The sequence below is a fragment of the Pinus tabuliformis genome, chromosome X (genome assembly GCF_031772625.1).
Source record: "Pinus tabuliformis cultivar Carrire ecotype Pingquan chromosome X, CPIR1, whole genome shotgun sequence".
NCBI classification, from domain to species: Eukaryota; Viridiplantae; Streptophyta; class Pinopsida; order Pinales; family Pinaceae; genus Pinus; species Pinus tabuliformis.
In genome coordinates, this window is record NC_142308.1 from 959,357,741 (window position 1) to 959,383,510 (window position 25,770).

At 40.6% G+C, this 25,770-nt stretch overlaps 1 protein-coding gene across 1 annotated transcript in view; it reads right to left on the reverse strand.

Annotated features, from left to right (window-relative positions):
- Window positions 1-25,770, reverse strand: part of LOC149142897 (bifunctional aspartokinase/homoserine dehydrogenase 2, chloroplastic-like) — a 159,145-nt gene that overhangs the window by 32,046 nt on the left and 101,329 nt on the right. Inside the window, exons 4-5 of the mRNA XM_089451619.1 lie at window positions 25,529-25,611; window positions 25,063-25,288 (exon numbers count right to left, since the gene is read on the reverse strand). Of these exons, the coding sequence (XP_089307745.1) occupies window positions 25,063-25,288; window positions 25,529-25,611 (309 nt within the window). The remainder of the gene's footprint in view (window positions 1-25,062; window positions 25,289-25,528; window positions 25,612-25,770) is intronic.

Here is a 25,770-nt window from a genome sequence, read left to right on the forward strand (position 1 = left end):
TGGAAGAGTTCCAGGAATTGCATTAAGCATTCCAGAGTTGTTGGTCATCCTTAAACCATCACAGATTGAGAACACTTCCTCTAGCAGAAGACACCAGCTTCTTGCCAGTTTTGGAAGAGTTCAAGGAATTGCATTAAGCATTCCAGAGTTGTTGGTCATCCTTAAACCATCACAGATTGAGAACACTTCCTCTAGCAGAAAACTTTAGTTTCTTGCCAGTTTTGGAAGAGTTCTGGGAACTGCACTAAGCGTTCCAGTGTTGGTGGTCATCCTTAAACCACCGCCCTTTATACCAACATTTCATAGAGCACATTCAGCCTAGTGCTGCCATGTATTTTTTGCACATTTTGTATTACAGCTCTTTTCTTGGACTCATACATAACCCTTCGGATTAAGGGGGGGAATGTTGGACACCTAATCCTAATGGGTTAGTGTGGAAGTCGAATGGACAAAAGCAGTCCAAGAGACCTTGGGATCTGAAACCCAAGAGTCACATATTTGTACTATAAATGTATATGTATTGTTAATAAAAAATGAACTCACATGATTTATCTTTCCTATTCTATGTTTCCATGTGTGTTTAACATATGGGAAACAGAACGAAGTGTAACCCCGTAGGGAGAGGCACCATAGCTTTTCAGACGGAAGCAGGGACCGACATCCGAGCCACCAATGTTCTGCATGTGCCAGGATTAGGGATGAATCTAATTTCAATGTCCCAGTTACAGGACAAGGGATATGATGTATACTTCATCAGAAAGAAAGTATACATTAAGCATCCAAGCTGGAAGAGGAAAAAGAAAATTGGGGTTCGAAGCAACAAGTTGTATAGGTTGCAGCTTGAATCACCAATGGCACTGATAGGCAACAACTATAATGGTGAGAAGGAGCGAAATGAATTATGGCACAGGCGAATGGGGCACTTACACCATGGAGCACTGAGGATGCTCAGAGAGACTGTTACAGGGGTACCAGTCCTAAGCAATGAACATGATGACTTATGCAGAGGATGTGTACTAGGAAAGTACGCTAAAGCAACTTTTCCCAGAAGTAACAATAGAGCAAGGGATGTATTAGGATTAATACACTCAGATATCTGTGGTCCTATGTCCACAAGGGCTCTTAGTGGTGGCGAATACTTCGTCACTTTTATCAATGATCACTCCAGGAAAACTTGGATCTATTTCTTAAAAACCAACGATGAGGTTTTTGATCGTTTCCGAGATTTCAAGGCTCTTGTTGAAAATATGACAGGGAAAAAGATAAAGGTATTGCGTTCAGATAACGGTGGAGAATATACAGACAAGGATTTCACAGATTTCTGCGCAAAGGAGGGCATCAAAAGAGAGTGGACAGCTCCATATAATCCGGAGCAGAATGGAGTGGCAGAATGGAAGAACCGAACTATTGTTGGGGTAGCCAAGGCCATGTTGTATGATCAGGATCTACCTAAGTATCTATGGGAAAAATCTTGCAACACGACAGTATATATTCAGAATAGAACTCCTCATAAAGCATTGGGGAAGAGAACGCCTGAAGGAGTATTCACAGGGAAGAAGTTGGAAGTCAGTCATCTCAGGATATTCGGAAGCGTGGCTTATTGCCACATTCCAAACGAGAAGCGTAGCAAATTGGATCAAACTGCAGAGAAGGGGTATCTCGTAGGATACAGCGAGACCTCAAAGGCATATAGAATCTACATTCCAGACAGCAAGAAGATTGTAGTAAGACGAGATGCAAAGTTCATGGAAGATAGAGCTTTCAGGAAATCTCGTGAAATGCATGTAGAAGATTAGTCAAGAGATGTTCCATTAGTCCAAGAGCAGCAGGGGTGGCAAGAAGGACAGGCAAGAGAGCATACACCCGGGACAAGTACAATGACCAGTACCAGTATTTCCTCAGAGAAAGGAAATGGAGATGCTTCTCAACAAACAGAATAACAAAGTGAGGAAAAAGAATTGGTTGAACCTCCCACCACCAGTGGTAGAACGAGCAGAGAAGTGCGGCAGACACTGAGGGATGCAGATGAGTTGTTGGAGTTCCTAGATCCGAGAAGAGGCAATGCAAACAACCAGATAGATACCAAGCATTGGTAGCTCAGGTTGGAGAACCCTCTAGCTTTCAGGCAGTTGTTCAACACCAAGTTGGGTGGATGCCATGGTGGAAGAGTACAACTCCATCATGACGAACGATGTATGCGAAGTAGTACCTAGACTGGAAAATAGATCAGTTATAGGTTCGCGATGAATCTACAAGATCAAGTATGTTGTCAACAGCAGCATAGATAAGTATAGGGCAAGGTTCATAGCAAAGGGGTATGCTCAGAAAGAAGGGATAGACTATGAAGAGACCTTCACCCCAGTTGCTCAATACACCTCTATCAGATTTGTTATATCCCTAGCAGCTTAAATGGGATGGGAGATTCACCAGATGGACGTCAAGACAACATTCTTGAACAGGGCAATAGAAGAAGAGGTGTATATAGAACAACCCAAAGGTTTTGAAACTCATCAAAAGAAGTCTCATGTTTGCAGGTTAAAGAAAGCCCTGTACGAGCTCAAGCAGGCACCTAGAGCATGGTATGGTTGTTAAAATTGGCAACTAGGGCCATATTCCATGTGGGTCATCTTATTAATGGAAGCTAATATTTTTCTTGAATCCCTCTCATCGAGAGGTGTAAGATTGATCTAAAGATCATCTGATTCCGATAAGTATTCATGGAGATATGAATTTATTTGTGTTATGGGAAAATTCGTCAAAGTCGGCCAACAACCAAATAAACCCCACTTGTGCTCAACGTTTTAGTATAAATAGAGGTGGCCTTCAAGTCATTTCAACACACTTGGGATCTCTTCCTCTCTACTTGTCTTTGGGTTTTAGTAGGATGAGAGATCCTAAGCGATAACGTTGCCCTAATCCAGAGGGCAGAAGCCGAAACTGCTGGGAACTGCCGAAACTGCCGGAACTGCCGAAATAGTTGGAACTGTCAGAACTGTCGGGAATTGCCGGGTACTGCCTGGAACAACCCGAACAGCCGAAACTGCTGGAACTGCCGAGAACTGCCGGGAATAGCCCAAACTGCCCAAACTGCGAAAACTGCCCGAACTACCGGGAACTGCGGGAACTGTCGGAACTGCCGTGAACAACCGGAACTGCCAGGAACAGCTGGAACTGTCGGAACTGCTGGGAACTGCCGAAACTGTCGGGAACTGCCAAGAACTGCTGGAACTGTCGAGAACTGTCGAAACTGCCAGAACTATCGGGAACTGTCGAAACTGCCGAAATTGCCGAGAACTACCGGAACTGTCGGGAACTACCGGAACTACTGGGAACTGCTGGAAACTACCGAGACATCTGTCTCTGAAGGAGAGCATCATGCAAGGGACAACTAACATACATTGGGACAGTTGTATGGTACTTAGTAGCAAATACACCAAGCATGCAATGTTACAGCTAGCATGCAACAGCAAGCATGCTAGGGACAACAAGCAAGCAAGATGCAACCAACACATTGGTCAGTATGGAAACATGGTGCAGCAATGGCACATAATGCAGTACAATGATGGGTACAGTCATGATTAATGAAGCATGATGAGATGCAACATAGTGATGATGGGTGCAACATGGTGCAACACGGTGAGGTACAACATGATGACGAAATGCAGCACAACAATAGGTGAAGGAGTCACCTTGGAGAATCAATTGAAGTAGCATGTCTTCAACTGATCTCTTGTATCATCTTCTTGAGATGATCTATGCTCTTATCTAGATAAGACAAAGTGTTGACTTCTGTTGTAAACGTACTATTTCTCTCTCTCTCTACTGAACTATTGAAGAACATATAAGAAGAATTGATCAAGGGTTTCCAACTTTCCCCACATTGGGGTTTGTTCCTGGCTAGCGCCACATCTTGTGTCCTCTTGTCTTGGCTTGTCTTCTGCGATTTATGTTTATGTTCTATCTGCAGTTTACTTTAATGCTGATGTGATTGCTAATCTAGAAAAGATATTGAGCTAACTGTGAAAATTGAAATAAATTGCTCTAAGCATAGAACATACCTAAAATTAACATGGTATCGGAGCTGAGGTGAAGACAATGCCCAAGCAAGAGTGAAAGAGCAATCACCAAAGACAGTTGGGAAAGGACAAAAGGATCAGTGGATTCCTCATCCCTCTTCAAATTCACCGAGGGTGAAGTCGAAGCAGAGAATATTATCAAAATGGCGCAGCGGAAGTTTCTGATGGCCTACCTAAAGATCACTTCATTGGGAAGTCCGGATCTAAGGGTGAAAGGAAAAGCAGATGCCTTGGTTGCAATAAGTTTGGCCATTATGCAAAGGAGTATCTGAATGGCAGAGACACATCTCTTGATGAAGATAACAATCATTACAGGGACATCTTCAATGATCAAAGGAATGACAAGTAACGCAGGTCATCAAGGAAATGGCCGACTCTTCAAAGAAAGCAAGGAACCCCAGATTCTTTGGGAATCTGGCTTATTGATTGTAGTGCTTCAAGGCACTTCATCGGATAGAAGGGTGCACTCTCTAATTTGGTAGAGATGGAAACAATCGTCGGATTATACTTGGATCCGATGCCACCTATCCCGAAAAGGGTGTAGGGAATGTTACCCCTCAATTGAATAAGGGTAACTCGATTCATTTACAGAATCTCTTCTATGTACCTGATCGTAAGAGGAACCTAGTGTCCATTTCGGCAATGTTAGTCAAAGGTTACAGGGTTTCCCCCATCGATGGAAAGGTACGTGTTTGAAAATAGAACTTTCAAAGATGTTTTTGAGTTCACGGTTGTATCAAGTTGCAGGAAGTCCACTGGGAACAATGCTCATTGACACGTAGAACCAGAGGTCTATGAGTCAGATGGTGACAGGGATGCCTGAATTCAAAAAGAGCATGAAGGTACATGTCTAAGATGTACCGAAGGAAAATCTTATAAGGGGACCATTCCCCTCATGCAGCAGGTCCACAGGTTTGGAACAACCCGAGGAGTTTGAGATTCATGATCGGGAATCTCATGTATACAGGTGGAAGAAAGCCCTCTATGGCTTGAAGCAAAACACCCTAAGCATAGTATGAGAGGATTAATAGTTGTCTGATGAAGCTGAGATTCACTAGGAGTGAAATTGATCCAAACCATTACCTGAAGGTTGTGGATAATAGACCTCTCATACCAGCACCTTATGAGGATGACCTATTTCTGACAAATGTCGACCCTCTCATTTGCAAATGTAAGAGGGAGTTGGATTCTGGATGTGGAATGATAAACTGCAAGCTCGTGACTACCTCAAGGATCTTAACTTTCAGAAGTTATATGGTAGTGATGTCAGACCAGATTTGGGAAATGCCTCTGAGTTTCATAAACTCATTCGTGTTGATGTTCTTGGTGAACTTTCGTCCAAACATATGTTTTGCAGTTAGCATGGTGAGCTCATATTTGGTTGAGCCTCACTGGATTGGTGCCAAGAATCTTATGAGATATCTTCGAGGCACAATCTCTCATGGATTGAGATACACTACCGGAAATATGAAACTGCATGATTATTCAAATGCTCACTGGGCAGGCAGTGTGGAAGATCACTAGAGCACTTCTAAGTGCTGGTTCTCTTTGGATTTTGCTTCGATATCATGGATGAGCTGGAAGCAGAAGTCGATTGCTATAAGCACCACTAAGACCAAATACATAGCTACGAGTATGATCTCATGTGAAGTTGCATAGTTGCAGAAGCTCTTAAGTGAGTTGTTTGTACACATGATGAATACCACTGTGATTTTCTGTGACAACCAGAGGGGGGATTCGATTATTGAGGAATCCCGTATTCGATGATTGCTCCAGTAGATAGACATCAGATACTGCTTTATCTGGGATATGGTAAGTCGATGAGCGAGGAGAATCCATCGCATTGAGACTGATGTACAAGTCGCAGACATTTTGTCAAAGCCCCGGGGAAAGGTCAAATCTATGACTTTCCCGAACAACTTGGAGTCGTTGAGAGACCTTCTTATAAGGGTCTTGCATGTTGCATGCATTGAGCTCTGGGGGGCTTGGGATACTTACTGGAGCAACATACAACCACAGGGCGACTCACCCTCCCCTGGTGGTGCGTTATGTACAAGATGACAGGTTCAACCTTCCCCTGTGATACCCCGTGGCAACTATGGAACAAGATGATTAGTTCTCTTGTGGGCTGGGATGATTAGTTCTCCCGTGGCAACTATGGAACAGGATGACTAGTTCTCCCGTAGTCCGGGATGATTAGTTCTCCCGTGGGCCGGGATGATTAGTTCTCCTGTGGCAACTGTGGAACAGGATGATTAGTTCTCCTGTGGGCCGGGATGATTAGTTCTCCCCTGGCAACTGTGGAATAGGATGATTAGTTCTCCTGTGGGCTGAGATGATTAGATCTCCCGTGGCAACTGTGGAACACGATAATTAGCTCTCCTGTGGGCCGGGATGATTAGTTCTCCCATGGCAACTGTGAAATAGGATGATTAGTTCCCCTGTGGGTCAGGATGATTAGTTCTCCCGTGGCGACTATGGGGCAGGATGATTCGTTCTCCTGTGGACAGGATGATTAGTTCTCCTGTCAAGGCATCCTACCCATGTAGTCTGAGACTCATGGGAAGTACCTCTCATCTGATCAATGAGCAGGGAAATGGGGTTAGGGACCATAGTAGTACTATCGATGGATGCATCGATGTATCTACCGTACTTTCTATCCTAAGATGACCTCCATTGATCTGGGATCAATGAAACGGATCTGGGATCAGTATGAGTGGTTTGAGACGCTCTCTTGTGATATTGCTCTGGGATCAATAAACTGACTTCGGGCCAATAAGAGTGATGTGACACACTCTCTTTAGATGAACCTGACTTCGGGTCAGTAGAGAATGGTATGAGACATTCTTGATCAATTCTTCTTCTTCATGGTTCAGCAGAGCAGAGCAGTGTAGGGCACTGATGGCAGAGATAGTACAGTCGGACATATGGATCAGCGGATGGAGTTCTCCCTAGTTGAGAGGGAGTGCTAAAATTGGAAACTAGGGCCAAATTCCATGTGGGTCATCTTATTAATGGAAGCTGATATTTTTCTTGGATCCCTCTTATCGACAGGTGTAGGATTGATCTAAAGATCATCCGATTCCAATAAGTATTCATGGAGATATGAATTTATTTGTGTTATGGGGCAATTCATCAAGGTCGACCAACAACTAAATAAACCCCACTTGTGCTCAACGTTTTAGTATAAATAGAGGTGGCCTTCAAGTCATTCCAACACACTTGGGATCTCTTCCTCTCTACTTGTCTTTGGGTTTTAGTAGGATGAGAGATCCTAAGCGATAACGCTGCCCTAATCCAAAGGGCAGAAGCCGGCCGGAATGGCCGGGAACTGCCGGAATTGTTGGGAACAGCCAGAACAGTCGGAACTATCGGAACTGCTGAAACTGCCGGGAACTACCAGAACTGTCGGAACTGCCGGAACTGTCGGGAACAGTCGGAACTGCCAGGAACTGTCGAGAACAGCCCGAACTATTGGAACTGTCGGGAATTGCAGGAGCTGTCGGAACAGCCGAGAACAGCGAGAACTGCCGAAACAACTGGGAACTATCGGGAACAGCTGGAACTGCCGGGAACTGTCGGAACTGCCGGAACAGCCGGAACTGCCAGGAACAACTGGAACTGCCGGGAACAGCCGGAACTGCCGGGAACTGCCAAAACTGCGGAAACTGTCGGGAACTGCCGGAACTGCCGAGAACAGTCGTCGCTGCCGGAGCTACCGGGAACTGCTGGAACTGTCGGGAACAGTCGGAACAGCCAGGAACAGCCGGAACTGTCGGAACTGTTGGGAACTGTCAGAGCATCTGTCTCCGAAGGAGAGCATCATGCAAGGGACAACTAACTAACATTGGCGCAGTTGTATGGTACTTAGCAGCAGATACACCAAGCATGCAATGTTACAACTAGCATGCAAGGGACAACTAGCATGCAACAGCAAGCATGCTAGGGACAACAAGCAAGCAAGATGCAGCCAACACATAGGTCAGTATGGCAACATGGTGCAGCAATGGCACATAATGCAGTACAGTGATGGGTACAGTCATGATTAATGAAGCATGATGAGATGCAACATAGTGATGATGGGTGCAACATGGTGTAGCACGGTGAGGTGCAATATGATGACGAAATGCAGCACAATGATTGGTGAAGGAGTCACCTTGGAGAATTAGTTGAAGCAACATGTCTTCAACTGATCTCATGTATCATCTTCTTAGAGATGATCTATGCTCTTACCTAGATAAGTCAAAGTGTTGACTTCAGTTGTAAAAGTACTATCTCTCTCTCTCTGCTGAACTATTGAAGAACATATAAGAAGAATTGACCAAGGGTTTCCCCACATTGGGATTTGTCCCTGGCTAGCGCCACATCTTGTGTCCTCTTGTCTTTGCTTGTCTTCTGCGATTTATGTTTATGTTCTATCTGTAGTTTACTTTAATGTTGATGTGATTGCTAATCTAGAAAAGATATTGAGCTAACTGTCAAAATTGAAATAAATTTCTCTAAGCATAGAACATACCTAAAATTAACAATGGTCGAATTGATAGTTACTTGCAGCAGTTGGGGTTTGTCAAAAGTGATGTTGATCCTAATCTCTACTATTTATTGGTAGAGAATGAGCCACTTATTTTGGTACTATATGTAGATGACCTGTTTCTAACTGGATCATCTAGGCTCATCCAGGACTGCAAGAAGAAACTTGAAGTCGAATTAGACATGAAGGACTTGGGATTGAAGCCTTATTTTCTGGGATTAGAAGTTTGGAAGAAGAAATGGGAGATTTTCTTTGACCTAGAAGAATGGGAAGATCTTCCTTGGTCAAGGAAGATATGCTACAGAGATTCTGAAGAGATTCAAAATGTAGGATTGCCAACCCATGGCTACTCCCATGATCACCAACTGGAGGAAAATAGATGCATCAGAGGATAAAGAAGTAGATCCCACCTTGTACAGACAGCTCATTGGATCGCTTATGTATCTGGTCAACACTAGGCCAAACATTTGTTTTGTGGTTAACACTCTTAATTAGTTCATGGTGGAACCAAAAAGAGTGCATTGGGCAGCAGCTAGACACATACTGAAGTATTTACAAGGAACAGTCAGATATGGGTTGAAGTACTCTAGAGGAGAGGATGTCAGCATGAATGGGTTCACCGATGCAGATTGGGCAGGTAATTCAGTAGACCAAAAAAGTACCTCTGGGTACTGCTTCAGTGTTGGATCAGGGATGATATCCAGGTGCAACAGGAAGTAGAAATCGGTAGCACTGAGTTCAACAAAAGCAGAATACATGATAGCCAACACAGCTACGTGCGAAGCCATATGGCTCAGAAAATTGCTTGTGAGTCTATTTAGGAAAAGGATGGAGGTGACCAAGGTTTACTACGATAATCAAAGTTGCATCAAACTCTCTGAGAATCCAGTATTTCATGATCAGTCGAAACATATAGATATCTGCCGTCACTTTATCAGAGACAGTGTTCAGCGTGGGACAGTATGTTTCCACAAGAGAGCAAGTGGCTGATTGAAAATTTGTTTACTCAATTCAGATAGCAGTTAGGTATGATTGAAAATTCGTTTCAGTAGCAGGCACAGGATGCAGTGCAGATGCAGTGTTGGGTGGCAGGGCCACCAATAGCACGGATGCAGAGGGAGCTACAGTACAAATGTAGCATTGATAGTAGCAGTGTCAAAGGCAGCAGTACAATAGCAGCAGCAATGCAGTAATTGATGGACAGCACGTCAAGCATCAACAATGCAGAGACGATGCTTTAGAGTCAGAGCAGTATGTAGAGAGGCAGTATATTGCTAGAGCACATTCCTTGCTAAGAGGGAGTGTTGATTTGGGGTAGCATCGGATGTGCTCTAAGCCTCAAATTTTGCAGGGAGGCTTGGGCACAGGTATTCCAAAGAACCCAGAAAGTGTTTTGGGAAATTCCACCCAGAAGTGATTTTATTAAAATAATTAATATTTTTAATGGGGTTCCTAAGTCTAAACTTAGGAAAATTAAAATATTAATGGGTATTAATCTAATCAGGGGTGAAACTTCTAGAAAAAGCCATGGATCAAGTCAAACCGATCTGATCCTTTGATTATGTTTTAAACTAGGTCATTGATTGCTTAACAGGAAGATATAAGAAGGGACTTGAGGGTCATTTGGAAAATACACCAGGCAGATACTTAGTTGCCCAAGAGAAATCGATTTTCTCACTAGTCGAAGTTCGGCAAGAGAAAATCGATTCAGAGGGAGAGTTGCAGGTGGAGGAGAGGCAGAGAGGGTTCAACATCAGTCAAGGAGACAAGGACGAAGACACAAAGCAGCAAAAGGAACAACTTTGGGCAGATTGACATTGGGAGAGGCAGCACTGGCCTGAGTGACGCAGGTATTTCACAGGCCAGTCCAAAGGCCAGAAAAATTGACGTTGGGCAAGCCAGAGAGATGAAGAGGGTCAAGGAACCTCTCTCTCAGGTTAGACACTTGTTCACGAACGTCTGTAAATATTTCTCAGATCTATACTACTAGGTGAAATTTTGTACATGTTGATTTTCGCTGAAGAATAATAAAACCTTCATCTATTGCACCGGTTTTGCTGCATTGGGTTTTTCCAGGGACAATTGTCCAAAAATAATTGTGTCATTGTGTTTGTATATGTGTTGGCATTTTACTTACATTTAATTTCTGCAATGTTTTAATTGTGAAGGCTGTAGTAGAATATGTTTCGATAATTGTCGTAAGAATACAGTAGATAACTTATATTTGAAGTAATAAGTAGAAGAAGTAATATTAATCACCGCAGTAGGATTTCCATTTTAGAAATTTTCACATTTGGAAGAGCATGATGCTATGGACTATGTACAGGGAAAGATTGTTAAACCTCCTTCAAATGCACTGGCTGCCGCTAAGACAAAGTACAAGAAAGGTGAAGTCAAAGCTAAGAAGATCATCAAGGATTCTATTCATAAGCATCTAATTGCTTACATCTACGATTTGGGCACGTCTAAGGAGATGTATGACAAGTTGGTTAGCATGTTTAAAGCTAGCAATGCAAACCAACTCCTCTTTCTCAAGAACAAGTTGAAGGACATAAAGAAGGGAAGAGGAGAAGATATCCAATCCTACTTCATGAGGATCACCGAAATCAAAAATGATCTTCTATCAACTGGAGAAGTTATTGCCGACAGGGAGCTCACTCTCATTGCCCTTGGAGGTCTCCCTCGTGAATGGGATGTGTTCAATACTACTATCCTCAACAATGACCGGATTCCAAGTTTTGATGAATTGTTGACTAAATGTACTCAAGAAGAAACAAGGATGATAGAAAGTGACATGCCTTCAAATAGGAATGATCCTACTTCATTCTCCACTCATGCTAAAAAGAAGAACAATGCAGGTTCAAAGAAGCAATGTCAAGGAAGATCAGGATTCAAAGATGGAAGAAAGGGTAGATGCTTCATTTGTAACAGGTTTGGCCACTATGCTAGGGAGTGTCCTAATAAAAAGGATACACCTCGGAATGATGACAACAACAACCGCAACAATTTCAGGGGCAACAACAATCAAAGAAATGGCAAGTTCAACAACAAAGGAAAAAGAAATTCTCCCACTACTCAACATGGAAATGGTCGACCTCCCAAAAGATCAAGAAACTCCAGGTATGATGAATCTAATGTTGTAGTTAACAAGCCAAAAGAATTTTATCTTATATCTGCCCTCTCTACTACCTCTCCTCTGGATACCTTGGGAAATTGGTTGATTGGTAGTGGTGCCTCAAGGCACTTCGCTGGGTATAAGGAAGCTCTTTCAAATCTGATAGAAAAGGATACAAATTTGGAAATCATTCTTGGAGACAATGGCACCTATCCCGTGAAAGGAGTTGGGTATGTTACTCTTCAATTCAATCAAAGTAGCACCATTCATCTACAAAAAGTACTCTATGTACCCGATTGAAAGAAGAACCTGGTATCTATCTCGGTGATGGAGGACAAAGGATTCAAGGTGGCATTCATTGATGGAAAGGCACGTGTTTGGAAAAGAAATTTCAAAGAAGCATTTACTCTTGGATTTAGGGTTGACATCCTATATCAAGTTGGAGGAAGTCCATTGGGAGCTATGTCTTGCAACACATCTATTCAATCCGAATTATAGCACCGGAGTTTTGCTCATCTTCATTATAAAGCCCTATCCGATGCAAGGAAGATGGTGACAGGTATGCCCGAATTTAAAGTAGAACAAAAAAGTGTTTGTCAGGGATGTGCCGAAGGAAAACATACAAGGGGACCATTCCCCTCAAGTGATAGCAAGACTACCAATATTTTGCAATTGGTTCATTATGATCTATCTGTTATGTTGCTTGTGACATCTTTGGGAGGATATTTATATTATTCTATCTTTGTGGATGACTTCTCTCGGAAAACTTGGATTTATTTCTTGAATAAGAAGGACAAAGTGTTCACATGGTTCTTCTCTTTCAAAGCCTTGGTCGAAAATCAAACAGGGAAGAAGATCAAAATATTGAGGACCGATAATGGAACCGAATATGAATCAAATGAGTTCAATGACTATTGTATAGAAGTTGGCATTAAGAGGGTGACTACTACCGCATATACTTCTGAGCAAAATGGAGTCGCTGAAAGAAAGAATCGTTCCATTATAGAAGCCACCTATGTCATGCTTCATGATCAAAGCCTTCCAAAGTTCCTATGGGGAGAAGCTTCCAACGCTGCCGTGTATGTTCAAAATAGATGCCCTCATCAAGCATTGGACTCCAAAACTCCCAAAGAAGTTTTCACAAGTAAGAAACCTAATGTTTCTCATTAGAATTTTTGGTAGCCTAGTGTATTTTCATGTGCCGAAAGAAAAAAGAAGCAAATTGGATGCATCTGGAAAGAAAGGAACATTTGTGGGCTACAGTGAAACTTCAAAGGCATATAGAATCTATGTGCCTAGTCAAAGAGAAGTGGAAATAAGTCATGATGTCACCTTCGATGAAGATGCTACCCTTAAGAAGATTAGAAACCCTCCTATTCCATGGAAGGACAAAGAAGAAGATACAGGAAAGAAGGGAGAAAAGTCGGATGAGCCGATGCCCGATGCTTAAGGACCGATGGATCCCATTGATCCACCTCCCCATGAGCCCTCCTCCTCAAAAAAGAGACCCTCATGGCTTAGGGACACTCTCAAAGATGCCAAGAGACATATTGCACCAAGGGGGACATTTCGTGAAAGTAAGAAGCCGAATAGGTACCAAGGGTACTTAGCTGCCATAAGCACCATTGTTCAAACTAAGCATTGCACATTCGAAGAAGCTGTGAAGCACTCAGTTTGGAAGGATGCTATGAACGAAGAGTATGAGTCGATTATGAAGAATGATGTCTGGGATGTGGTCCCTAGACCCAAGGACAAATCTGTTGTCACCTCGAAATGGCTCTACAAGATCAAGCATGGAGTTGATGGAAGTGCTGAAAAGTTCAAGGCCAGGTTTGTTGCTCGAGGCTTCTCTCAAAAGGAAGGTGTGGATTATGATGAGATATTTGCACTAGTTGCTCGATATACCACCATTCATTCGATCATTGCCCTTGCTGCTTCACAAGGATGGAATTTACATCAAACAGATATCAAGATCGCCTTCTTGCATGGCTCACCCAAGGGGTTCGAAGTTCAAGATCGAGAAACACATGTATGCAGGTTGAAGAAAGCCCTCTATGGGTTGAAGCAAGCTCCCCAGGCTTGGTATGAGAGGATCGACAGCTATCTGATGAAGTTGGGTTTTACAAGAAGTGAAGTTGATCCGAACCTTTATTTCAAGGTTGAAAATGATAGACCTCTCATCTTGGTACTTTATGTGGACGATCTCTTTCTGACAGGTGCAGACCCTCTTATTTATCAATGCAAGAGGGAGTTGGCTTCCGAATTCGAGATGAAGGACCTAGGATTGATGCACTACTTCCTAGGCTTGGAGGTCTGGCAAAATCCAGGTGAGATTTTCCTTTCCCAAGGAAAATACATTGTGAAGCTACTTGAAAGATTTGGGATGGTGGATTGTAAGTTTGTGACTACTCTGGTGGATAAGTTTGTGACTACTCCGATCGAACTTAACTTCAAGAAGTTATGTGGAAGTGTTGTTTGGCCCAATTTGGGAAATCCGTCCGAGTATCGTCAACTCATGGGGGCCCTAATGTTCTTGGTGAACTCCCATCCGGACATATGCTTTGCAGTGAATACATTGAGTCAATTTATGGTCGAGCCTCATCACATACATTGGATTGCTGCCAAGAATCTCTTGAGATATCTTCGGGGCACAATCACCTATGGACTAAGATACACAGTCGGGAATTTGAGGCTCCATGGTTTTTCCGATGTTGACTGGGCTGGCAGTGTGGTGGATCGTAAGAGCACATCACAATGTTGCTTCTAACTAGGTTCTGCTTCAATATCTTGGATAAGCAGGAAGCAAAAATCGGTTGCTTTGAGCACCGTCGAGGCCGAATATATTGCTGCTAGTATGGCCTCCTGTGAAACTGTTTGGTTGAGGAAGCTCTTTAGTGAGTTGTTTGGGCATGTGCTAGATATCTCATTATGCCCAAACAACTCACATCACATTGGGACTAATGAGCAGGTCGCAGCTATTCTTATGAAGCCCCTGGTGTTGAAGGAAATGTAACTAGGGTCGATCTTCATAAATGAAATTTTGATATTTGTATTTATTCAAGAAAAGAGAAATTAATTTATATGATTTGTCAATGAGTTTCTTGCTCATTAAAAATAGGTCAAGCACATTTTAAAGTGCTTCTAGAAAGTCAAAGTCAAAATGTAATTATGATGAGAGCCTTTAAGGGCATGTTACATCATATATGTCAACATACAAGGTCATGGGAACACCTCCAAGCATAGTCAAATCCTCTCCTAGCCTCAACGAAGTCTCCAAGCAGCAAAATGATAAATAAAAGATGAATTATCAAGTTGGCCTAAAGAGGAGGGACAAACCTCTATTTATAGAGGTTGTCCACTCCTCATTTGACAACACTTGTGCTTTGAAATCCGTAGAAAGAAAAGAAGACTAGAAGGACGCAAAAAGCCAAGGAACAGGTCTACAAGGGTAGCGAGATAAGGAGAAAGAACAACGAAGGTAAGAAGACAGTTTCTAGGGTTTCTGCAGCCACACGTGCAAAGATAAAGGAGGCTTCCTGCAGTCATTACAACAGTAAATCACAGTGACAAGTATCTTGGTTTTGGGCTAAGAAACAAGGACTATAAGGCCTCCCCAACCAGCGAAGAAGAAGGAAAAGACAGCGAGGAGAAGGAGATTGTTTTAGGGTTTCTATCCACACGTGCAGCAAGTAAACCTTTGCAGATTTGACAGCAAATGAAGGCAACACATTGAGAGGCATCATTTGGAGGTATAACTAGGTCTACAAGGTCTCTAAGGAAAGCGAAGAAGGTTCTCCCTATAGCGAAGTAAAGAAGCCCTAATGTTCTAGGGTTTCTCCAAAGAAGAAAAGAAATTTGACTTAGACAAACAGTAGAAGAAGGATGAAGTACTAAGGAGCAAAGTGCCGGAAGTTATAGTGCAGAAAGAGGAAGGATTTGACTTGCGCTTGGAACATATCCTAGTCAAGGGTTTAGGGTTTGGCAATTGTTCAAATAAGAAGCTTCAATTAGAGAAAATTTACCAAGGGTTTTCCTCTCAAGAGTGGAGAGGTTTTGTATCTGGTAGAGAGCCAAACTTTGTGTTCTTGTTATTTTGTTTTGGTAGCAGTTTGATGAAGTACACTAATAAGAAGAAGAAGAAGCATAAGCTAACAAGAAAAGTAAAAAGACTCCACAAATTGTTATCAAGTAACAAAGAAGAATCACACTACACTGCTTTGCCCTAGATTCTTCAACACTGGGGAAGGTCAAATTCTTAACCTTCCGTGAACGACTTGGAGTCGTGGAGAGACACTCTTATGAGGGTGCCATTTGAGTTGGATATTGAGCTCTGGGAGCTCTGGGGGGCTTGGGGTACTTCTTGAAGCTATGAGCGACCATAGGGTGAGTAGTTCACCTTTCCCTAGTGGTGCATTGTGTACAAGGTGAGTGGTTCACCTTCCCCTGTGATACCCCATGATGATTGATATATGCATAGGATGAACACTTCTCCTATGGCATATGAGCAGGATGAGTGGTTCACCTTCTCCAGTCGATACATCCTACCCATGCAATCTGGGACTCATGGGAAGTACCTCTCATCTGGCCAATGAGTTGGGAAATGAGAATAGGGACCATAGTACTACCGATGGACGCATCGTGTAATACCGCACTCACTATGCTAGGATGTTTGATATTGATGTGAGATCAATGGAGACTGACTTCGGGTTAGTGGAGAATAGTATGATACACTCTCGATCATTTCTTCTTCATTATTTCTTCATGGTTCAGCAGAGCAAGGATGACAGGGATGGTACAAATTGACAAATGGTTTCGCAAGTGGATTTCTCCCTAGTTGAGAGGGAGTGTTAAAATTAGCAACTAGGGCCAAACTCCACCTTGGATAGCTCATATGATGGAGATGATATTTTTATTGAATTCCTCTTTCCGAGAGGTGCAAGATTGATCTAAAGATCATCTCATTCTGACAAGTAGAAATGGAATTATGAATTTATTTCTTCTATGGATAAATTGTCAAGGTCGACCAGAAGTCTAATGTAGGCTCATGAAGCCCAACAGACGTGTCTCTTCACCTTCAATGTTGTGTCTAAATAGAAGAGGCATTTTCCTCATTTCGACACACATCAACTCATACATCTTTCTCTCTCTTCATTTGATTGGGTCGTACAAATCACAGGCAACCTATTCTTCTCCACACGTGCAAAGGTTTGACTGGCCATTTTTGTTCTCTACGTTGACCGAGTTGCAGCCAGCTTTGATCAGCATTGACTAGGGATTGTTTGACTTCATTTGACTGCGTTTTTTGTTGGAGAATCTCTGTTCGGGCAGGCCGCATATTTTGGCACAGATACCGAGAATTTCTAGGCACTTTGACCAGCGTTGACTACAACCCTTTGACCGCAGAAGTTGACTGTGTGTTGACCAGGTTTGACCAGATTTTTCAAGAATGCTTTGGGCTGATTTGCATTGTCTTTGTAGGCCAATTTGACTGGGTTTGACCGAGCTGATTTGGAGGAGACTTTATACTAGTTTGGCCAACGTTGACTTTTTGGTTAGGGCATCCTGTTGACTGCAGTTTGACTAGACTGTTTTACAATGATTGTGCAAGTATATTTTGTATATTGTACTCTCCCTGTTGAACTTTTGAAGAATAATAAGAAGATTTGATCAAAGGGTTTCACCAAATTGTGGTTTTTCCTTAGCATCCGCCAAATATTGTGTCCTCTTGTCTTGTCTTGTCTTGTCTTTTGCTTATTATTTATGTTCTATCTGCATTTACTATCATGTTAATGTGATTGCTAACCTAGAAATTGATATTGTGCTAATAAGAAAAATTGAAGTAAATTGCTCTAAAGCATAGAACATACCATTGTTATCTAAAATTAACAAAGAGTCAATTTCATGTACGAAGAAGCCCTTCTTGGGCATGTGTCAACTATATATAAATCTATAGAACCCTCCAACAACAAGCACTAGCTCTCTTCCTCGTGTCAGCTTCAAGATGAAGTAAATATCTCATGTCAGCTTCAAGTTATGGAGACACACCTATTCATAAATACATGTTAGCTTATTTATAGGGGGGCAACCACTATAAATATATGTAAAGGCTCTTCGCATTAGACAGTGAGTCAAGCTCTGAAATTCGGACAACAGATAGAACAGTTCAGACTAAACGCAAAAGAGTAAGGGACAACGAGGGATTATTTTGGACCAGTCACAATATACAATTCAAATCTCCACAGTGAAGAAGTTCGGATATGTCTCTCTGAGATTTCAAATAGACAGTGATAGTGAGAAGTTTGGATCTCTGGGTAAAGGTCTCAATGCTACAACAGGAAGATACAGTTCGGAGGAGGGGGATCTCTGGGTAAAGGTCTCAATGCAATAGCAGGGAGATACAGTTCGAATGAGGGTATCTATACCACAGCTAGATGATATATAGAAGCCACAGTTCAGTGATATGAAGGAGTTGCTATTAAGTGAATTACTATAGTGTTTTGATGTTGATGCAGTAATGACAGTTTGGTGACCTGACAATACAGTGATATGGTTCAGTGCCATCTCAAGTATGTCTACAATTCGTTTCTATCACATTATGCTCAGAAAGGAGATGATCTCAATGTGTAAGAGGAACCGAAAGGAGGAAGGAGAAGACAGTCAAAGAGCTAGTGTCTTGGTCTTGGAAGTGGCTAATAGGTCAAGGGTCTTGGTCTTGGTATTCATCAATTGGAATCTCTATAAGAAGAATTTATGCGGGTTTTCCTCTCAAAGAGTGAGAGGTTTTGGCCCTGGCTCATAGCCTACATTCTGTGTCTCTTGTCTATTTATGTTCATGCATTGGTTAATGTCTGATGAAGAAGAACACTAATAATCTAACAAGAAGAAGATTCTAATATAAGAACAAAAAGCATTCACAAGCAGTCACTAATCGAAGAGAAAACACCTAATGCTACTGCCCTAGATTTCTCAACATGGTATTAGAGCTAAGGTGTCAAAGTCAAGAAAAGGGCATGCAACCAAAGAGACACTCAAGGATCAAGTTTCAAGAATGGCATCAAAACAAGTTGAAGGATATCAAAGCAAAAGTTCAAAGATCTATATTGAAGAATCAAACCTAGATCAAAGAAGAAAGTCTACTTCAGAAGAAGTCTTGGGATCATCAGTCAAAACAATCAAGGCAAATAGATATACAAATCAAAGCAACTAGAAGTCTACACCAGCAAAATTGTTGGATCCTATAGTCATCATCAAAAGAACACAAAGACCCTCATCAAGTGATTGACAAAGCAAGGTAGCTCAAAGTACTTTAAAAACGAAGATCACATCATCTTGGAGAAAGTCGAAACCCTAGAAGCATTTATGATCTGCACTCATTCACTACCAAAGAAGTCGAAGTATCTTGAAGGCGAGAAGGCATTATCATCATCTTCAAAAGTTATAAGGCAAGCTCCCTATCATTACAGCAAGGATCCCCTCCTTATCCTTGAAGAAGATCATTCGAGGAAGCATCAAAACATCCTCATCAATCACCATCAACAAAAGAAGCCAGATCTAAAGGCGTTGACATCATTAAAGGGGCAATCTCCTTTATTAAAGAAGGGCTTTTTCATTTGGAAGAATATTGTCCAAAAGGGGCACTAATACATCTTCTTCAACCACCATCAAAGTAATCAAGTTGAAGATTTCATCTTCACTTGTCAAGTAAGTATCTTTCATTCTATAATCAAATTTGGTAAAATGACTTCGTTTTGCAAGGAGATCTATAAGTTGGTTGGGTCATCGAACTTCCTTGCATGTAAAAGGAGGCTAGACATAGTCCTCGAAGAAAGTGAAGTCAATGAACATATCTATGAAAAGGTCTCCTCTGAATACATGGAAAGGGATTCTTATGAAAGGTCCCCTCATATAGGAGTATTGGAGACGTCAAAGAGATATATATGATAAATTGGTAGAACTATTCTCTGAAGATGCGATAAAGAAAGGTCATATCACTTAGATCTGATCTACACAAAATTGAAGGTATAAAAGGATGAAGGGATATCTTCATAAGATCTCAACTGCAAGATCTAGGATAGATGATAAGGAGATAATCATCATTGTTCTAAATGCACTAACTGATGAACAAGAGAACAAATGTCTATGAGGATAAGAAGGCTATCCCATTCAACAACTTGTGGGTTCTATGCAAGATAGAAGAAGCCAGGTTGGGGGCAAAAAGGAATTCAAACATTTGTCGAAACGAAAGAAGAACATAGCTAAGAATCAATGTTATACAGGAAAGATTGTCCTAAGCTTAAGAAGGGCAATAACAAGTGGAGGAAGCTGAAAGAAGGAAGTCCAAGGAAAAGGAAAAGCATTAGAAGTAAGAGCTCGTGACATCACTATAGAACATGAAAGATGTCTGATAGTCAACTATGAAGGTCATAGCTCTTGAGAACCTCATTGGAAACTTAACAAAGGGAAGAAGTCATCTAGGACAAGTCTCATCATACATCAAGTCAAAAGGAAACATCTGTTGGATAAGGATATGCAAGATCCTCAAGACTCATTGATGGAATCTTCATCAGAAGGTTCACCAACCTAGAGTGGAAGCAAGTGTTTCATAAGGAAATCCAACTTATGGAATTCATGGGATGATGGTATGATGACACAAGAGATGAAGTAGATCAAGGGGTTGAAACTCTTTTCAATCAAGGAAGTTGTTGAAGGAAGCCTACATGACCTAAAGGTAAATGAGGTATGTATGCTTGTATTCAATATTATAAAGTCATGTTGTATGGTTGCAGGTAACATGGATCACTGCTCGATCTTGAGAAGCATGATTAGAGGAAAGGAATCTCTTCCTATGAAAGGTTGTTGGAAGGCATGGATCACACTAGATGAAATCAACATAATCTGTCCTCATATGAAGTATGAGGTGATTGACTACAATTGAGGAACTCTGAATGGAAGCTCTTGGGAATAAAATGTGTGAAGAAAGGAAGGAAGATATTGTGAGATATGCAACCATGGTAAAGGCAATCAACATCCAAAAGACCAAGAAGAATTGACTAAGAAATCTCCAGAAAAGATATGAAGACTCTAATGGAAGTCTGAAAAAGATGGAGACCCTTGACAATGGATATCTTTGGGAGATGTGTCAACATGGATGCAGGATGTTGATGCACACTGGAAGATGTCATGATGAAAGACCATCACAAACGTAATTTTGGATTTAACTGTTCATTTCTTATCTTTGAACAAATATTTGGATGGGCTTATGCATGACCGCCAAGGGAAGAACTGTGAATGTCTTCCAAGAGGACCATATAGAAGGGTGTAAGATCCTTCCAGAAAATATGGCATGAAGAAGGCAACATGACATGAAGCAAGACCAGATGTAGACTGATGGATCACTTTCGGATGAAAGGAATGATGACATGACTAACTCATGAATGAAAGTGATGGATGGTCCATGCCCTATGAAGAATCCCCAAAAGATGAAGACTCCTTGACAAAAAGTTTAATTCATGACATCGAAGGAAGGAGCTCTTCAAGCAGCTAATTGAGACGCTGTTGTAGGTTCCTAATTAAGAGGGAGCTTGAAAACAAGTTTCTTACTTGGAAGAAACTTGGAAATTCCTAAGCCAAGGGATTACATTAATTGATCCCATGACTCATGCACATAGGTGGATCAATGACTACCACTATGTCCTTCAATTTTGTGCAACCCCAAGGGTTAGCTCAATCAATTGAACCATACACCCAAGCCACATTGCTAATGGGAGACCATGAGTCACAGGCTCAAATTTGGGAGAGCCCTTCAAGTCGACCAACTCGAAATTGTACACCACCATCCATTCAAATATTATGAGGAAGAGGGGGGGATCCCATGAAGTTTTCCTTGTGGAAACCAAAAAGGAATATGTGTCTGTACCAAAGTTATCAGAACAAATGTCAAAAGATCACCGATCAAAATCATGTGCCCAAATTGGAAATGGATGACTATGTACATAACCAGCCTTAAATACCTAAACTAGTCAGTTCCATATGGATATGTACACAAATATGTGGTTCCACAATTTCAACTACCAAAACATGAGAAAAAAAAAGGAAAAAAAAAATCCCTAAAGAAATCCATACACCCCTCCCATTACTATCTAAATTTTAATGAGGTCTCCACCCTTCATTTGTCTCACAGCCTTCAATTCATCAATTTGGAGTTTTTGAAATTAGTGTTCATCTTCATTAGGCATCATTCTTTCCATTGGCCTCTTTGATTATGTATTTTGGTTCAAAAATATATTGCACTCAGTGTTCTTTTTGCTATATGCACCCTTAATGGCTATATAGCAATATATACCAAAAAACTTTGCACATTTTTGTCTAATGGTTTGGATTCACATGGATGTACATGAATATATACTTTTTTAAATAATATTTTGAATTTTTATGTATTCCCGGTCATCTAATATTCTTCCCATTTTTTCTCTAGTTCTACTCGAGTCCCGACTACTTTCCAATTTTTGGGGTCCACCAGTTAGGTTCTCATAACATTGGCACACACACATATTAGAGTTGTCAGCAACCCTCCTTCCTCTAAAACGCTTGTGGGTGTGCTCTAATTGTTGTGTTACCAAATCCACAGGGCCCTACTATTGGAACCGTTACTCTACGTTTTGGATACAGATGCAGATACAGGTACACTCAGATCCGTGTAGGATCCGCCATGTGTTAGAAAATTATAAAGGCAGAAATATTTTATTATCTTTGATAATTACTTGTGATGTTCTTGTATTCTAATTATCTTCTCTTTATCTTCTTTAACTTCTTATCATCAAGCAACTATCAAAACATAAATGCATGAAGATCAAAACTTATTCTAATTATCTTCTCTTTATCTTCTTTAACTTCTTATCATCAAGCAACTATCAAAACATAAATGCATGAAGATCAAAACACAAGATGTAGGCTCTCAGTGAGGGTAAAACCCCTCTCTTAGGGTAAAACCCAAAATTTTCTTCTCTTCTTCAATAACCAAATCAAATGATACAACCAAGACCCTTTGACCAAGACAAAAGGCCTCCGCCAATCCATCAAGTCAGCCTCCCAAGAAAATTAGTCAAGCTTTGGCCCATTTCTTCACAAGTCAACACAAATTAGTTCTTCAACAAAGATCTCGGCTCTCTCCGCAACACTGAAGTTTGGCCCTGCACTTTACCTCAATCTCCTTCGCACGTGTGGCAAAAAAATAGAGAATCTCAGCTCCTAAAGGTCTCTTCCTTCTTTGCTATAATTATTCCTTCTTTGTAATGATAAAGACCTTTCTTTAGACTTCTTCGCACTTCCTTCTTCACTTGAAAAATTGCAGATCGAATTCATGGATGGATAATCTCATAATAGGTCGAATGCTCAGCTATTTATAGTGGTTTGAAGCTCCTCTATGAGGCCGACATGAAGAGTGGGCAAGCCGACTTGATGGAGGAGGCTAATCTTACAATATTGACTCTTTTACAAATATATTTCTTGATATACAAAGCCCAAGAAGGGTCTATAACATGATGACATGGACAATGACTTATGATACAAACCCTAGAAGCACACAATGAGTCCTTTGATCTAGAAACAAAATAAATAGAGCATGAAACCCATTCTTATAAATAATTTTCTTTTACAATAAATTTTATTTTTCTTTCTGTTGACAAATATATTACATCATGACCCTAAGACAATTATGAAGACCGATACTAGTTACATTTCTGAACACCATGTAAACGGATCATTCAAACCCATAAATGGATGACATGCTACTGAAACAAATCCTATGCTAGCTAGCCCTCACACACTAGATCCCAAGCAAATAACATTAGAGCTTTTGGTTTACTTTTTATTTTTTAAAGGATATTTGCCACCTGTTTGAATCACTAAAAAACAAATATTCTATTTAGATTTTTAATTAGATTACTTATTAGTAATTTGTAGGATTAATTACATGAAGGTTGTATAGCACATGATAATGCTAACAGGAAAGGTCTAACACATTAAAAATTTAATTTTCAATTTTTTGTAATGCTAACAGGAAAGCTTTGAGACAATGCATAAACAATAATATATAGTGTACAAAGGATGGCTTTGTCATTAATAATTTAATTAGATCAATCCCATCCAACTCTAGGTGAAAATTTCTCTTAGAACAATATGATGCATAGACCATAGCATGTTCTCAAACAGTGTACAATATTCATTTACCATTGTAACTAGATGGGAATTTTTAGATTTTAAGGCAAATTTCAAGGAAGATGACAGGTTGATCATGATGTAGAGTTGAAATATTCAAATGATGAGCATGTAGACCCATTTTTGGACATGTAATTAGACCTACTCTACATCATCATATAAATATTTAATAGAGTGATCATTGATGAGACACTCAATTTTGTATTTACAGTTATCCTTTTTCTATAAAGCATGATGCATCATGATTTCAATCCTCAAATTTATAAATTATCTACTGATTTCAGTTCTAATGGTGTGATTCATGAATGAATTTGACCTTTAACTTTGAATATGTTTTTTAAATTTAAAAAATATTATTTTATTTTTTGTACGTGGCATTTCCCCACCGTATCCAAATCCTAGCTTTTCAAAAATCTGGTGGATCTGTATCCATTTCCTCGTAACTTAGTCTAATTGTTCCAAAAACTCTCCCATAACCCTCCACCCAAATCCAACCCCCCTCCCCTCCCCCACAAGATAATGTAATACCTATATATATGAGCTGCCACAACTTCATTTGAAATCATCCAAGTATATGAGCATTTTTTATCATTGCAAAACTATAGATGTTTTTCATAGATATTTGGGTACAAAGTAACCGCACATGTTTGTGGCATTCTTGTGTATTAGTTTGTGACCATGTGTTATTTAGGTTAATCTTGATGTTCACAGTGTTTAACACTTAAAGTAAATCACCTCCTCTCTGATGTTTCTTTTTATAACAAATGCCTTCAACTCCATTGGTTCTTATACTAATAGCATATTGATTTATAAAATGCATAGCCATCACTAGCATGCACAAAAGGGTCTCAACTCTCAACATTCCATCCCAAATACACCTATTAAACATAATTTATGAGTTAACCCTTTAAAGGAACTATACAATCAATCTCGCACCACACTCTGTATCCATATGTATATTTGGATAAAACACAAGCAGTAAAATAGTATGCTAAATTCAGACTGATTCACCCAAAATTTAGCAACTTTTATAAGCCTGCTTCAAACTTTAACAAAAATATCCAAACTACAAATCATCTGAACTAGAAGATAGCACAAACCGTGTCTATTACTTGACTACTTACTTGCTCTAGCGGTCCTGAATTTGCCTTTTTATTAGGAGTAATTATATGCATTCCTTTTCGCAGCCATTGGTAGTAATTCGTAGCAACTCCTGGATCGGCTGTGCAATCTACAATAACTGTATTTGGTATAAAGTTGTTTCCATGCACTCGCTGAATAAACATTTCTAGATCAGCAGGCTGGCCTTTTTCTTTTAAAAGCTCCCTCCATGTTTGTAGGTCTACGCCCCTGTCAAAGGAAAATTTATTATCTGGATTAAAAAGCAAAACCAGGAAAAATATTCTAAGAGCAGTTCTAATATACATTCAGTGAAACCAAATGGCTTCCATAGAGAAAATCACTCTAAATGTAAACATTAATGTCTACCAAAAGACAACACAATGCAGCAATTTGAAGTTTTTAAGAAGTGTATAATGCCAAGAAAGCATTGTAGAATAAGAATAAGAAAATATGACGGTAATCACTTACAGATCACTCAGGACCATTGTTTTAGAACCAATGATGCCCATCACACGTAAATCAATGTTAAATTCCTCCTTAAGCACAGCTGCCTGCCAATAACATAAATTGAGATATATCAGGCACCACTTCAGGCCCCTATGGCACAGCCATAACATACATTTTAAGAATTTTTATGACGACCAAAAAGAACAGAAAAAGTAGGATACAGAAATATGGTTATAAAGAATCTATAAATATTTAAACCAACT